The following is a 16,349-nucleotide window of genomic DNA, read 5'->3' on the forward strand; positions in this document are numbered from 1 at the left end:
CGTTCTGCTGCAGGAGCCGGTGCCACAGCAGTGACAAGGACAAACGTGACTCCAGAGCGAGTGTGCAGCAAGCAGGGTCCCTTCTGGCCCTGTCACCATGGTCCTCCAGGAGGTTAAAGCACAGAGAGCACATTAAAAACACGAGGTGCCCAGATCCTGCCCAATGGAAGCTGTGGGAATAGCACAAAGAGGAGCTCAAATCTAATCTTGCATCTATAAACAGCTTATGTTGCTTTTTATGAGCGGTTGAATCAAACAGTGGGAATTGGAAGCAGCTGTTACTCAGTCACTGCACAGGAACGAGCGAGTGGCAGCTGAAGTCAACACATCGGAGCAAAGTGCCTTCAATTTCTACTCAAAGGCAGAGGGAGGATGTTGGAAGAAGGAACAAATCAAAGGAAAGTGTTTTCTGCTCCCAGGTGTTCTGCTGATGGGAAGGCTGAGTTCTGTGCCATGAATTATTCACTGCTTGTGGTGATGCTCTGAAGATTGCTTTGCAGGTAGGAAGAGGGAGAGAGTCACCAGCTTGTACCACACAGCCCCCAGACAGCTCCTGGCTGGAACACACCCTCTGCCTGGAGAAGAGCCATCCAAAGACCCCATCCTGGCTGGGCTCCATTCCTGGCAGGACACTACCCACACCCCATGAGGGTGGGCCTGGCCCAGAAATACCTTTCCCCATTCTTCCCATTTTTCTTTTCCCATTTTTCTTCTCCCTTGCTGATTCAGCAGGAGTCAACTTTCTGAAAACCTTCAAAACTAGACTTTTGGATGTCTCATGATACAGAACAAAGAATGATTTTCATGCTTTTCTGATGTTTTGGGGGTTTTAAGGGCCTTTCCTGGCTGGAACAAGCAGTGCATTGATGAAGGAGCGGTGCCTGTGGGTTGCTCTGTGACAGGGACAGTGGCAGGGCCAGCAGGTCCCTCTTTGCTCCATGGTGCTGTTCAGTCTGCACCTGGAGGGAATGCTCCTGGGACAGTGTGATGAAGGATGGATGGCCCACAGTTTTGAGAAAGGATTGGTTTTAGGGCAGAGAGGAAATTAGGAACCTCCCAAAACCAAAGGATGTGTCTTTGATGCCACCTGCCCCTTGTGCTCTCCTTGCTCCAGCTCTGCATCAGCAAGAGGTGACCAGGCTGCAGCCCAGCTCCTGACCAGTGCCAAGGGTGGGGTGAGGATCCTCACAAGTCTGAACTCTTCCTTTGCAATCCCTGCCTTTTCCCCCTCTCTGTGGAAATACCCTGTTACTGAGGGCTCTCCTCCACCCACCGTGTCAATAAGTGGTTCCAAGCCAAGGCAGACAAACCATTTAAGGGAGGAAGGAATGAAATTTAATGAGACAAATGTCACAGGGAAAACCTGAAAAGAGTAACTTGAGGTTTAAAACCATATCTAGTTGCAGATATGTCACTGAGTACCAGGCTCAGGCACACACACGTGGTGGCCAAGGATGGCTTAGGCAAAGCATCCAGGGAAAGGACATGCATGGAGGAATCTTGCTCTTCATGGTGCTCAGGTGGGTTCAAGCATTTCTGAGAGCCTGGGAGACAAATGGGAGAGGTCTGAATGCAAAGAATCTTTGGGATGAGAGTATTCAGAATATTCTTTCTCAGATGAACCCAAAATGTCAAAAGCTGTAATTCAACACCATTTAAAAAAGAGTTTTATATGCAAATAGTTATGTGAAGAATTAAATCTCCTGTCAGTGTTTGCCACCCAACCATCTATATTGCTGAGCTGATGAACAGGAACTGGAGAGAAATGGATTAAAAAGGAGATAAAAAGGATGCTGAACATTCAAAGTTCAGACTTCTGTCTGTCTGCATTTTAACCTTCTGATGTTTAAAGAGATTTTGGGAGGAGAGAGATTTTTAAATGTTTAATTTGTGTATTTAGCACTATCTGAAGGTCATTTTTACTTTTTTTTTCCCCCTGGCCTCCTGCCTTTTACATAGCTGAGGGGTAGGAGAAATGTTTAGAAAAGTAAATAGATAATGAAATCATAAGAAATTGGTGGGGAAGCTGGGGTCAGGCAGCAATTTGGATTTTCTTTTCAATTGAATCGATTTTAGAGGGATAATTCAGCCTCAAAGAAACCTCATCCCCTTAGCAATGTTTCTCTCTTTTCTTCAGGCAGATCTGAAGGAACATGAAAAAGTTTAACAAACATCCATGGTACATTTTCCTTATTCTTTGTAACATTAATGGGAATGTTGATATTTCTCAGTTTGGAAATTTCCTCTCTAAGTACTTAATATCTTCTTAGCATCGAGTCATTCACTGATGCAGGTTTAAAAGTATTGATTTCCACTGGCTGCTGTTGACCCTCTCAGCTTCTGGCAGGTTAGAAAACGTGGCACCATAAACCACCTCTTTCTTTCCAAGCAGAGTCACCACCCAATTACCCAGACCACAAAGGACCATCTTAGCTGTGATTCTGTCCTGATAAATTTTAATTGGCAGGAGTTACAAATGAAATTCCTTATCATCAACATAACTTTTATGCCTTCAGAGCTGGGATTCCTGTGGCATTAATCCACTGCAGGTTTGGGTTTTGGCTTCCCTGCCCCAGGCTGTTACTTGCAGGATTTCCAATTTTGAAGTGAGCAGCAGGAGACGTCACTGAACTCACCTGAAGTTTCTCCTTTCAGCCAGACATGATGTGCTTGACAAAAGCTGAGGAGAAATGAGAATGTGAGGGCTCAGGACATGCTGAGAGCTGGGAGGAGCAGGTGGAGAGGCAGCAGGGGGGACCCCCAGCCCGGACCCCCCAGGGATGAAGGGGATGCTGTGCCAGGATGAATATTCCTCTTTCTGTTCCCACTGTTTGCATGCCATCTCCAGCCTGGTCAGAGTGATGCCAGCCCTTGGAGATGAGCCAGTACCATTATCCCCATTTTTCTGAGACCAAGGAAAATGGGTCCCCTCTTTTCCTCACTGCTCTCCAATTTTAGGGGTTCCTAAATGTAACCACCTCCCATTCCAGATTTTCACCCTCTTGGAGCAGTGAGTGATCCAGGTCTCCAAATGTTCCCAATTAGCCTCTGCTGGGAAAGATGCTGGCTTTGTTTATTTTCAATAGATTGCAACAAAACAGTGCCAAAACTGTGGATAAACCAGCCCTGAACTCCTTGGAAACATGCTGTCTTCAGCTGCTTTTCCTGGAAATCACTGGCACAACCACCTTGTTCCCACCCCAGCTGACATATCTCAGTGCTTTTTTGGAAAGGCTTGGGAGGGTGGTCCACACCTCCCTTCCAGTGCTCACCAGTGTCATAAAATCATGGAATCATTAAGGCTAGAAAAGACCATTGAGAACATCAGGTGCAACCAGAGCCCTTGCAGAGGATGCATTTTGCACCCTAAGACAAAACAGCCATGTCTGAGATGGCCCCAGTGGGAATCTCCTGCCCTTACCTTCATAGTTGATACAGCCATTGGCATCTTCCTGCCCTGCCATGAGCTGCTCCACCTCGCTTTCTGTCATCTTCTCTCCTGGAACAGGAGGATGGAGAGGTGAGGGGAAGGGTTTTCAGCCTGGCAGGACCTGCCCTTCTTCCAGATAATCAGAGACACCAGAGAGAGGAGAAGAGGATTAAAGCAGAGCTGTGTGTCACTACTGAGGAATGCTGGTGGGAGATGGTGGAGAGAAGAAGACCACACTGCAACTGTTTTCTGATTACTGAGGCTGTTCTGGAGTCTCCATCTTGCCTGGGTCATGCATGAAGCTGTGGCATGAGGTGGAAATGGCCACACACTCGGGACTATTGACTCCTAAAAGAGCCTGTGAGCAGCAGAGTGAAAAGGGCCTCTGTGATCTGTGACACCAGGCAGCCACCTGAGCCACTTGCCCAGAAAGAGCTCGGGGCCCACGCCTTGCCCCCAGGGCCACCCTTACCCAGCGTGACCAGCACATGGCGCAGCTCGGCCCCCATGACCATCCCGTTGCCCTCCTTGTCAAAGACACGCAGCCCTTCCACAAAGTCCTCGAAGGTGCCCTGCTCCTTGTTGCGGGTGAAGTGCTGCAGGATGGGCAGGAAGGTCTCAAAGTCCAGCATCTTTGTGTTCATTTCTGGAAGAGGAGGAGATGGGGTCAGGGATGAGCCCTCAGGGGACTGAATTCTCCTCTCTTGGTCTCTTTTCCATCAGACTGCAGGGGAGAAGCCCCTTGAGCAGACAGAACTATTGTATTGGACTTGAGATTGGAAAATCCATATGAGGAATGAAGTATTAACATCAGGGGACTGCACAGAGAGCCCTGATATCAGCCCAAAACGAAACCATCAGGTGCATCGTCTGTCACCACAGTCATGTGGCTGCACTGGGACTGGTCTGGTTATACCAGTTTGTACCAGTTCAGTCTGCTAAGCATCACTTGCCACCATTCCTGTGCGAGGACTGCCTGTCCCATATGTCATCCCCCATGGTATGGAGAAGGGAGCGAAGGAATTACACAGGAATGAAGCCTGCCTGCATAATTTCCTTCTCAGTTCCTTCACCTTGCAGGGTTCTTCCTACAGGGAATGTAACCCTCTACTTGCTGACAGGGAGCACAGGAATTACTTGTCCCACCCTGTCCCCAGCTTGCTGTCACCTTCTGGTTTGGGCTTGCCCAGCACCTTGAGGACCTCAGCGTTGGTGGGGTTGTGGCCGAGGGCCCGGAGGACGTCCCCGCACTGTCCGTAGCTGATCTGCATCGTCCCCGCGGGCGTCCGGTCAAACAGCCCGAAGGCTTCTCTGAACTCTGCCGGGAAGAAGAGCTCAGAGTGGCCCCATTCCCACTCCAGGGAAGCTCAGTTGTGCCTGGCAGGCAGGGAAGGGACAAGGGACGGACACAGACACGTGCACGTTGTGCCCTCTGAATGCGTCCAGCCCCAGTGAGCTTGTGCAATGTGGGCTGAGGTTTGCCAGACTCCTCAGAGAGTCACTTGGCTGCTCGAGCAGGTTCTGTCACCTCTGCAGAGCTGGCTGGGTGACCTGCTGGATCCCTGCACTCTCAGCAGCTGGCTTTGCTGCAGGACATCCATACTTATCCCCTTTTCCACTCACATCTCCACTCTCTGGGGCTGTCCCTGTGTCTCCAGAGGCTGTTCCTCCCACCAGATGCCCTGACTTTGACCCAGGCTGCATCCCGCACCATGAATGAAAAATACCTTTTCCCTGCCAGGCTCTGGATCTTGCTGGCCTTTCCCCCAGGGGGGGAATTTAATGTGTGGGGCCTTGGCTCTTATGTCTGTGGTGAAAACTACCTGGAAAAAGAATTCCCCATGTCTAAAGCCATTTCTGAGAGAAGCTGAACTCAGCACTTACCTTCAATCTGCTCTGCTGTGAATTCAATCTGTAAAGAGAAGGAAGCATGAGATGTGGACTGCTGCTGGAGGGAGCAAAGGGACTCTCCCCGCTGGACCTCTGCCCTCCCAGGCTCGGGGCAGGGGGCTGTGTCCATGCCGTGTCCCATTTCTGTGCCATGTCTGGCTGTGCTGTGTCCCCGACTGCTGCCCTCGCTATGGAGCTGACATCCCTGTGGAGAGCACAGCTGGCAGCAGCAGGGTGGGCAGGCAGGAGGGATGCTCAGACCACAGTCAGGACCATTTTGGGTGGAAAGGATGTTATTTTAGGGCCTGATCCCAAGTTCAAGTGATTAAACAGCCTCCATGCTGTGCCTGCTCTTAATAACACTCCTGCCATAGCTATGGCTTAAAAATCCTGAGGAATCATGGAAAAAGTAAGTTCCTGTTGTGGAGCTGTTGGATAAAGGATGCTCTTATGTGGAGGAGGCAACACAGGCAACAAAATACTTCGGGATGGAGACAGTGGGTGGCAGAGAAGCTTTTTGTTGCTCCTGAGGCCCCGACACGGGGTCTCAGCAGGAGCTGGGGTTCAACTGCAGCCGCAGCTCTGGGAGTGCTGTCCTGGTTCCCTCCAGTGAGTGCTGGGCAGGGCTGGGTGGGCAGCACTGAGACATCTCCCCAGCGAGGACAGCATCGCTCCCAGCCTGCTGCATCCACACGGTCGGATAATTTCCCCCTCCCTAGGCTGGCTTGCAGCCTGGCTATTGCCATTTGCAGAGCGCTTTGCATCGCCTGTGCCTGGCAGATGACAGGCACGGAGAAACACGGTGACGTCTTCATTCCTCACTCACCTTCACGCTCTTGGGATCGAAGGCAGGCTCCGAGCCGGGAGCTGCTTTGGCTGCTTCCTTCCTCGGGTCGGGTTTCTTGAGCGGCATCGCGCCGGGATTCGCGGAGGTGCGGGATGAGTCCTGCCGCCCAGCGAGGGAAGCGAACGGAGGGATGAAAGGCAAAGGCTGCTCCTTCCCTTATATACGGAGCCCAGTGCTCACCCTGGAGGGGCAGGCCAGCTGCTAGAGCAACTGCTACTTACTATAAAAGGAAGAAAACTCAAACGAGAGGGGCCCCAATTTGACAATTGCCCATTGTCATCGGCTCCTGGCTCCACGGAGCCACCAGCCCCCCTCCCAGCTGTACAGGGGGGACATGTCCCCCTCCAGCACCTGCACCGGGTGGGCTGCATGGGGGCTGCTTGCTAAATGATCACTGAAACCTAAACGCGGATGGCCACGGGGGCCAGGCAAGAAAATAGCAACAGGATGGCTGCTAAACCTGCCCTGATACCCACGGTGAAATGCGCCTGTCTGCAGGCAGGCTGCGAGAGCCAGCCCTGCAGAGCCCTTCTAAGACCAGGATTTACAAAGTGCTGCTTCAAAGGAGCTCCCAACCCTCTGAACACTCCCTTGGCCTCATGCTCAGGGTCTGCTTTGTCCCAGTCTCTCCCCAGGGCTGAGCTTGAGCCCTGGAAAAGACCAGTGTAGGTGCTCACCTCCCTCAGGGTGGCTAATGAGGAAATGGAAATGATGGCCAAAGCCACACCTGAATTTATCAGCACAGATCTTTCCCAGCTTTGCACAACCCATCCCAAGCACCTCCAAAACCCGCAGGGCAGATGGAGTCTCCATTTGGCTCCTCTCCAGGGGCTGGGCAGGTTCTGGTGGGAGATGCTCCTGCTCTCACCCTCCTCTCCCAGCTGAGGACTCAGAAAGGCACAAAACTCATTGAAGTTCAGCATCCCAGAAAATGGGGCTTGAGGGTTTTACTGAGACATTCTAAACCATCAACTTAGATAAAATGTGTGAGGCACCAGGGCACAGGAGGAGTTATGGGGGTCATTCCGGAGGAGGGAGCAGCCACAAACTGCTGGGAATTGTCTGTGTGCCATCATCTCCTCATTGCTAGCAGAGCCTGGGGGGCTGAGGGGGCTGGATGGGTGTCATTTGCAATCATTGCTTTCCAGAGCTCTCTAGAATATAACGAGTCATTTAGCAAAAAAACTCAACTTGTTTTGCTAAGTGTGAACTCAGAGCCTGGGTCGGTGTCGTCTGGGAAATCAAGGGAATTGAATTGCCCCTGAGCTGCCTCCCCCTCAGCATCCATTGACTCCAAAATAACCTCACCTTAACTCCATCTTCACTCCCCAGCAGCTTCTGGGTCAGAAATTAGCCCCAGCAGAGCCTTGAGAAAACATTCATGGCTCAGTCTGACTGTTTGTCCCTTGCTCACCCTCCATGCCCGTGCAGCATCCTGGTGCCACACCCACGCCATGGCTCGGGCAGTGGAGACAGGCAGCTGCAGACAATGTCCCCAGTCCCTCCTTGATTTTCAGCTGATGGCCACCCTGGGGCTTGTTTTGCTGTCTGATTCCATCAGCAGGAGCAGCAGCCCCTCCTGAGCCCTGCCCTTGGGATTTGCTGTGTTCCCTTGGCCTCCCCTCCCCAGCAGGCTCTGACCCTTACCACACACTCAGGGGGGCTCATGGCTGGGACCAGAGTGAGCTGCCTTGCCAGGAACACCCCAAGGAAGGCTCTGGGGGCTCTGCTGCTCTGTGCAGGACTGGGGCACTCACACAGGCAGCAAGAGCTGTGTCTGAGCATGGATTATGTGCTCCAGGGGAGGGGCCCAGGCTGGGAGCTGCTGTTCCAGGGATTTGGCACTGGGCTGTTGAATTCCAGCCTCATCCCACTAATGATAACCTGCCTGGGGAAAGAAGGCTCCCCTCTTTGTGCCTCATTCTGTGCCCAGGGGGACGCTCAGGCTGCTTGGGGGTCACAGGCTGCTGGAACTGGCTGGGTGGTGGGAGCAAGCTGGGCATCAGCATGACCCTGAAAGGCAGGGGACAGCCCTGGGGCCATGCCAGGGGGATGCAGGTGACAAGGGATGGTGACAGCTGGGACCTGCTCTGACCTGCTGCCCAGTGATGGTGTGGGACCCCATCCAGGAGGCTGCTCCCTCCATCCCCTGCCCCAGGACGGAGCCTCCAGCCCCTCTCCCGAGGACACTGAATGCAGATGTGCCCTGAGGTCACTGTGGGTGCCTGGGAGAGCAGGACAGATCCCAGCACACCTCCCCAGAACACATCCCAGCCCCCAGAGAAGGAAAAGGGTTAAACTGGCATCTGCCTGAAAGACATCCCATCGCAGGAGCATCAGCTCGAGGTGCTGCTCACGTGCTTGCACCCTCTGCCTCCCTGCCTCCAGCCGCCTCGCTGGGATTTTCCCCACCTTCCTCAGGCTGCTTGGGACCAGTCTGGGGCTAGAAGGGACCTAGGAACGTGGGGGCAGTGGGGGAATGCTGTGACAGCTGAAAAATGAGCCACGGAGCAGTGAGAGAAGTTTCTGAAAAGAGAAGAGGAATCTGCCTTGAATGAAGAGGATTTTAGCACCTTGGGCTAAGCCAATAAACCTCTGCCATCCCCATCCGAACAGGAATTGTTTGCACACACTCCCGGAGCTGCTTAAAGCAGGCAAGACACAAAGAGAGAATAGGATCAAGCATGGTGGGGGGAGAAACCCCCCTGCCTGGAGAGCCTGTGAGCAGATCCCTATAGAGATCCCACAGGGACAAGGAACTCACCCAGCCCTGATCTCCCAGGGTTGTGCCCCCCCTGCCACCTCACCTCAGCGGGGCTGGCAGCCAGGAGGGTGCTCCCAGAAGATGCTCTGTCCTGCTGACCACGCCAGCCCTCTCCACCACTGGCAGCGATTCTGGTCCTTGAAGTCCCCATCTGAGTGACACACTGGCACCATGGGGACATCTGGCCCTGTGGGAGGTATCCTGGTGACTCTCCTCTGCTGCTGCCTCCTGAGCTCGGCTCTGGTAAGTCTGCGTGGCCCTGGGGCTCCTCTACTCCCTCTCCTGGCTTTAAATGTTGTGCCGCTGGCCCGGGCAGGGCTGGCTGTGCTCCCGACTCTGTCCTGCTCTGCAGAGCTGCTGGGCAGGAGGGGAGAGCATCTCCACTGCTGCTAAAAGCTTTCCAGCAGCCATGGGGGCACTGCAGTGTGATGGCTTTTCCATTTCTTGGACACATCCAGGGCAGGGGTCAGTGCCTGGGAGGATCGGGGGAGCAGAGCCGATTACGAGCACTGCAGGAGGGGCTGGAGGCAGAGCTGGGCACAGCCAGTGAGACTCCCACAGCCAGGCCCCCATCCTGCTGAGGCACCCCCAGGATCCCTCTCCTGCCCCCCATTCACCCACCCAGGTGCTGCTTTGGGGAAGAGCATGGATAGGAGTCCTGGATCTCCTCTCTGGGGTTGGATTTGGCTGTGCTCACTGGAGGCAGTCTGGGGAAAGTGATTCTTCTGCACTCCAGCTCCTGTTCTCTTCCAAAGCTGTGTCCTCATCCTGGTCAGCTCAGCTGTTGCCCAGCTCAGCACAGGCAACAGGGACACCCAGCACTGCTGGTGGTGGGTGACAGGGAGCTGGGGCAGGAGCTCAACAGGCCACTGATTTCTGCATGTAACCATGAGCAGAAATGACCATGGAGAGGGTAGGAAGGGGCTTGGGGTCAGCATCAGCCTTGGAAGAGGGAAAAATGAGAGCAGGAATGCAGGAAGAGCTTTTTTCTTCCCTGTGTTGTTGAATGTACCCAAAGCCACCCAAACCTGACTCTCCTGGAGAGGGCTGGGAGAGCACAGCCATGCCATGGCTTGAGCCAAGGGGTTGTCACTTGGGCTTTGTCTGGGCAGGTCGATCCTGATGACGTTCTCACGAAAGAAGAGCAGATCTATCTCCTGGTGGAGGCCAAGGCAAAGTGTCAGAGGGACATAAAGGCCCAGCTGGAGAAGATCAAAGGTATTGTCCCTTCCCTGTGTTTGGGTGAGCCAGCCCTGGTGGAGCTGGTTACACCCTGGGGAATGCTGTCCTCTCTGCTGGGGTGGGATGGGGCTGAGGACACCCAGCTCCTGGGGGTTTGTGGAGCTCTGGGTGCAGCCAGCACTGGCTCCAGCATTTTCCAGACAGCTCCATGTACACCACAAATGAGAGCTGTGGAGGGGCCTTGCCCCCTCTGGAAGAGGTGGGATGTGTCCCCTTCCCTGGCCCCCTGCAGCCTCTCCCTCTCTCAGCCCAGGGGAATCTGTGGCAGAGCTTTCCTCCCTCTGGTCCAGCACACACCTGGGGAAGCCAGAGGTTATGCTGAGGCCCTGACTGGAGATGTGAGATGTGTCTTTGCTCTTTGGCCAGACCCCAGCTGCCCTCCAGAGTGGGATGGGATCATCTGCTGGCCAAGGGGCTCCCCCAGCCAGGAGGTGTCAGTGCCTTGCCCCGACTACATCTACGACTTCAACCACAAAGGCAAGTCTTGTACCTGGGCAGAGAGTGACCTCACCCTGGTGACAATCCATGGAGCAGGGACAAGTCTGGGCTTCCCACGGGCCCTTCTGCTGCCACAGTGCTCGTTGCTGTTCCCAGGTCACGCCTACAGGTACTGCAGTGCCTATGGGACCTGGGCCATGGCTCTCAGCATCAACAAGACCTGGGCCAACTACACCGAGTGTGCCCTGCTCTTCTCCTCCGAGAGCCGAAGCCACCAGAAGGTGACCTTGTTTGTCCAAGGTGCTGGGAAAGGGGTGTGATGGGGGCCAGGGGAAGTGCTGGGGGCAGGGGCTCTTCCCTCTCTGCTCCTCAAAGCAGCCCTGCTCCCCCTGTGCTCTGGCAGGGAGGTGGAGCTCAGTCCTTCTCTTCCAGGAGGTGTTTGACCGCCTGCACCTCATGTACACCGTGGGCTACTCCATCTCCCTGGCCTCCCTCATCGTCGCTGTCTGCATCCTCTCCTACTTCAAGTAAGGAGAGGCCAAAGTCCCTCCCATGTGGGAGAACAGGAACCCATCCCATCACCCGTGCACACAAGCCCAAGGAGGGGGCAGCCCCCAAAGGAATGGGAACAACCCCAGACCCAACACAAACATCAGCCAACTTCCCAAAGCCCCAGACATCCCCAGTGTGACCAGCTCCTGATCTCTCCACCCTGCCCTTGGACAGTGTGGACACCCCACTTGCTCCCAGATGTGGTTTCTGTGCCCAGACACCCCAGAGCCCCCTCTGAGAGCCCCCATTCCCTGAGCCCAGGTGTGGTGAGTTGGTTGGGCAGCTGGGGTTCGGTTGGTGTCACATCCCTTCTCCGCAGGCGCCTGCACTGCACACGGAATTACATCCACGTGCACCTCTTCACCTCCTTCATCTGCCGGGCCCTCAGCATCTTCCTGAAGGACCTGGTGCTCTACTCGGGCACGGCGCCCAGCAACCCCGACAGGAGGGAGGACGGCTTGCCAGGACAGCGGGGACACCTGGCAAGTGGTGCATGGGGGGAAAGGGAGATTTAGGAGCCCTGATGCAGTGGTATGTGCTTGGGATCCTCCCAGGCTGGGGCTGTGCTGCTCAGGGGATGAAGGTCCAGCTTTGGCTCTGCCCAACTCCTCCCTGTCCTGGTGGCACACTGGAGACAAAAGCCACAGAGTACCTTGGCCAGTGTACAGGGAATACCTGTCCTATGGGAAGGAAGATGCTGGAATACCCCAGAGGAGATGCAGGTCTCTGCAAGAAGAACATGGGCCACAGCTGGGTTTTGGTGACCAGAAAGCAAAAGCCACCAGGTTTGGCTTTTGGGGACCAGCCTGACACAGGCATCTCCCACAGGTTGGCTGCAAGGTGGTGGTGACTCTGTTCCTCTATTTTCTGGCCACCAACCACTACTGGATCCTGGTGGAAGGTCTCTACCTGCACAGCCTGATCTTCATGGCCTTCCTCTCCAACAAGAACTACCTGTGGGTCCTCATCATCATCGGCTGGGGTGAGCAGAGCCCAGCCCCAGCCGGGAGCTGTGGCATTGGCCATGGCTGAGAGGGAAGGGCAGTGGGATGCAGGAACTGGTTGGATGTGCAAAGGTGATGCTCCAACCCTGCTCCTCACTCTGTCCCTGCCCTTCCAGGCCTCCCTGCTGTGTTTGTGTCCATCTGGGCCAGCGTCAGGGCCTCGCTGGCAGATACACAGTATGTACACCCACCCTCTCCAGGGCCTTTGGGAGGGGAACAGTGCTGCAAATGCCAGCAAAGTATCTGTGGGCACCAGAGCTTTATGGAAATGAAAATTTTCAAAAAGAACAACAGGAGGGAACACCATTCAAGGCTTGTTGATAGAATTGTCAGTAATACAGAGCGATAGTTGTTTTGTTCTGCGTTTGGGAGGATGGTGGATGCAGGTTTGCAGCATAAATTGATCAATAAACAGCAGAGATGGATGCTAAAGGGCACATTCTGGAGTGAGGCATTTTAAAAGGAGAAAGGCCATCATATGAACAATAGGGGTTTGGGATGAGGTGGTCAAGGAGCCCTCAGGAACATTAATGCTCATTTAAACCTGCTTTGCCCCACCATGATGGTTACAAATGCTTATAGCCACAGCTCAAGATTTACACAAAGCCCACCAAGGGGTGGAGAGTAGGAGCTGGGGGTGCTGGGGTGGTTGGGGGTACAGGGAGCCATCCTTCCCAGTGCTGTCAGGTTTCTCCAAGGAGTTTCTTTACTGGTCTTCTCAGGTGCTGGGACCTCAGTGCAGGGAACATGAAGTGGATTTATCAGGTCCCCATTCTGGCTGCAGTTGTGGTAAGAATCCTGTGCATGAACCTCCAAATTCCTTTTGGGGAAAGAGGATTGATAAAGACCAGAGCTATTCACTTGTGGTCGCTGGAGTTTTGTCCCAGCCACTCCAGCACCCAGGGAGAGCCCAGAGGGATCCAGGAGCTCTGGCCCCTCCTGGTCTGACCACAGCATCACTGCCATGTCCCTGCCTGCACCTCACCCAGAGCTGCCTGTCTGTGTCCCTGGGGGTCCTGGGGCAGACCCAGCTCACAGTGGGCACCACCACCACCACCGTGGGGTCTCTTGGCAGGTGAATTTCTTCCTCTTCCTCAACATCGTCCGGGTGTTGGCCTCCAAGCTCTGGGAGACCACCACGGGCAAGCTGGACCCCCGGCAGCAGTACAGGCAAGTGCTGGCAGCACCAAAGCCTCGTGTCCTGCCTGTTCAGCCAGGATGGCTCCCCATGGAGGAGGAGCAGAGGTGTGGGAAGGGCTGGAGCAGTGAGGAAGGGTGGCAGGACAGTGGCAGCCAGCTCCTCTGGCAGCTCTGCTGGACTGAGGCTCTGGAGTTCTGAGCTCTTCCTGCTCCCACCTCCAGCCTGGCCATTGTGGGGCCCTGCAGGCCCTGGGGAATGATTTTGAGGTCTCTCCTTCCAGGAAGCTGCTCAAGTCCACGCTGGTGCTGATGCCGCTTTTCGGAGTCCACTACGTGGTGTTCATGGCCATGCCCTACACCGAGGTCTCCGGGCTCCTGTGGCAGATCCAGATGCACTATGAGATGCTCTTTAACTCCTCCCAGGTGGGCTGACACTCCCAGCATTGAGGGATGTTCATCTAGGGAGGCTCAGGGACCTCACACTCCACCTCTTTTGGTCTCTTGGCAGGGTTTCTTTGTGGCTTTTATCTACTGCTTTTGCAATGGGGAGGTAAGTGGGAAGAGTGAGGAGCTAAAGCTCCCTGTTCCAGCCCCAGGCTGTGATAACCAGAGCAAAAAGCTCAGATCCATCCCTCTCAATAGGATTTGGAGGGAAAGAAGGGAAAGGAAAAAGGGAAAGGGAGGGAAGAGAGAAGGGAAAAGTGCAAGGCAAGGCAAGGCGAGGCGGTTTTGCTGTCTCTGGGCACAGCAGCCCCCTCTGCTCTCGCAGGTGCAGGCCGAGATCAAGAAGGCTCATTTCCGGAGGCTCCTGGCGCTGCACCTGGGGCAGCAGGCGCGCCCCGGCAGCTGCTGCTGCGCCGGCCGCGGCTCCCAGGCCCCGCAGAGCTGCAGCACGAGCCTGGCGGGGCGGGCAGCGGGCGGCACCCGGGGAGCGCCGCTCCCGGCCCGGCCCCGCCCGCCCGGCTCCGGCCCCGGCTCCGGTACCTGCCCCGCGCAGGAACTGAGCCTGAGAGGCCCGGGGGAAAACACGGTGGATTTGACAGAGCTGACTCAGTGTCACCCCAAGCCCAGCAAGGAGCTGGAGACGATGCTGTGAAGTGGAGGGTGGATTCCCCACCTGGGCATGCAGATGTGCCTGGAAGGATGCTGGTCCTCACACTTTGAACTCTGCTTACGCTTGCATGGAGAGCCAGGGCTGGGATGGCAGCCAGAACAACCCAGCTCCCTTTCTGTCGGAACCAGGGTGCAAAGGGACCACGTACTCTCGCTCCTCCTCCACCCCGGCCCAAAACCAAGCCATAAAACCTCGTTTTCCTCCACATGCAAGTGACTGATGTGATCTCTGTGCTTACAAAGCCTTGAGTCCTCACCAGGAGACACCACCGTGCTCGTCCTACCCCCACAAGTGGGAGGTGACTTCTCCAGGGTGGTTAAAGCCCATCCCATGAGCCAGATCCTGCCTTGGACTCCCCCACCCAGCACCAGCTCCAGCCAGGGGGAGCACAGAGCACCCTTGGGGCTGTTCTGCAGCTCACCCTGCCCTCCTCCATCCTCTGCAGCTCAGCTCATGGATGGAGTGAACACCATCACACTACCACAAACTGGAGCGGGAGGCACTGGGACAGGGTGGGATGAAGGAGGCAGGACAAACTTTATGGCCTGCAAGGGTGCAGGGTACACTTGAATCCCCAACACTTCATCCATTACCACAAAGGCCCCTGCATGCAACTGTCGTGGCCCTGTCATCTCACTGCAGGCTAAGAAGTGAGTAAAGAGAGTCTGTCTGGCTTGTTTCCACCTTGCATTCCAGCCTGGACTCAGCAGTGGGGGAAAGGCTGGAGCCCTGGCCCCAGCCAGGTCTGTTCTCCCTCTGCCCCTGCCACAGACAGCAGCCCCAGCATCCTCCTGCCCTGCTGGGAAAGCTCACTGGGAAAAGGCTTTCCCGAGGATCTGTGGAGATGGCAGATAAATTAAACAGCATGGTGGTGGTGGCATGGAGCATCTTCTTCCTACACATCTCCTCAAGGCAGGAATTTCTTGGTAAGGACAGGGACCAGGTAAATGACTGTGTGCATTCCCATATCTTCCAGTGAAAAGCTGTGGTGCAAAGTGAGTCACAGGGAACTGGAGGGACAAAGAGCCAGGAGCCATGCCAGGGAAGGGCTGTAGGGATGCACAGTTTTAAAATCATCTCTTGGAAGGAATTAGTATCTTTGGAAGACACCAGCACAGGGCCAGAGCCCCTGTCAGGGCAGCTGGAATGCTGCTCACACTGCTCCCTTGTTCCCAGGGATGGAGGCAGCCCTCCCATGGACCTCACACAGCCCTGCAAGCTGACATCTGTGCACTGATCAATATTTAATCACTCTCTTCCCAAGAGGCTCCTGGGAGGTGGGAGAGGGGTGAGGAATTCCAATAATCCTAACAAGGAGCAGAGGAAGTGTTACCAAGAAGGGGAGAACCCCCAGCATTTGCCTCACATGGGGCTGGTTCCCAGTGGCATGAGCTGGGATCGGGGAAGGGAGGGAGCAGATGGCAGCTCAGACTATGGGGCTATTTTTACATTTTGTTTTCAAACTCCAATCTTTAATTGCAGCAATGAATCTTCAGGGTGAGAAGGGGAACACAGCTTGTAAAGCCCTGCCAGTCTGCCCTGAAACACCCTTGTATTCACACTGAGTGTGCAGAGCTCAAACCAGGGCAACAATTCCTGCCCAGACGGTGGGGAGGGAATTCTGGAAACTGTTTTATAAAAAACTCCAGCAGATCAGAGCTGGTTTCTGAGGGGGCCCAAATAACCATGTAGCCAGTTCAGGTGTCAGATCTTGGGGCTGTTGCTGAGCTCTCCTTCCAGGTCTGCCCATGACCCCACAAAAAGCTGGGGGAAATCAATCACATGTCCTGGGCTGTATCCTTTCCTCTTATAAAGCGGAGAAAAATCTATTCCCCAGGAGACCTTGAAGCTAAAACAGGGTTTGTAAAACATTTTGGGGTGAAAGATACCAAGAAAAACCACAGGAAGGATTTTATCAGCTACAATCC

General features: G+C 54.7%; 2 protein-coding genes across 2 annotated transcripts; one reads left to right on the forward strand and one right to left on the reverse strand.

Annotated features, from left to right (window-relative positions):
• Positions 1 to 1,312: 1,312 nt before the first annotated feature.
• MYL4 (myosin light chain 4) lies at positions 1,313 to 6,280 on the reverse strand. Its single transcript, XM_071451151.1, has 7 exons — positions 6,147 to 6,280; positions 5,315 to 5,342; positions 4,599 to 4,748; positions 3,903 to 4,076; positions 3,422 to 3,499; positions 2,637 to 2,680; positions 1,313 to 1,544 (listed from the first exon to the last, which is right to left on the reverse strand). Exons 1-6 carry the CDS (start codon positions 6,231 to 6,233, stop codon positions 2,652 to 2,654), a joined length of 546 nt encoding a protein of 181 aa, XP_071307252.1. The 5' UTR covers positions 6,234 to 6,280; the 3' UTR covers positions 1,313 to 1,544; positions 2,637 to 2,651.
• A 45-nt stretch (positions 6,281 to 6,325) lies between these two features.
• Positions 6,326 to 16,213, forward strand: LOC139601833 (parathyroid hormone/parathyroid hormone-related peptide receptor-like). The gene is made up of 13 exons (XM_071451163.1): positions 6,326 to 9,174; positions 10,044 to 10,149; positions 10,540 to 10,650; positions 10,768 to 10,892; positions 11,044 to 11,138; positions 11,483 to 11,645; positions 11,992 to 12,145; positions 12,284 to 12,344; positions 12,890 to 12,956; positions 13,243 to 13,341; positions 13,593 to 13,730; positions 13,816 to 13,857; positions 14,077 to 16,213. The coding sequence occupies exons 1-13, from the start codon at positions 9,103 to 9,105 to the stop codon at positions 14,401 to 14,403; spliced, it is 1,560 nt and encodes a 519-aa protein (XP_071307264.1). The 5' UTR covers positions 6,326 to 9,102; the 3' UTR covers positions 14,404 to 16,213.
• Positions 16,214 to 16,349: the final 136 nt, after the last annotated feature.

Source organism: Agelaius tricolor, unplaced genomic scaffold (genome assembly GCF_023055355.1).
Source record: "Agelaius tricolor isolate 1412-34295 unplaced genomic scaffold, bAgeTri1.0.p SCAF_31, whole genome shotgun sequence".
NCBI classification, from domain to species: Eukaryota; Metazoa; Chordata; class Aves; order Passeriformes; family Icteridae; genus Agelaius; species Agelaius tricolor.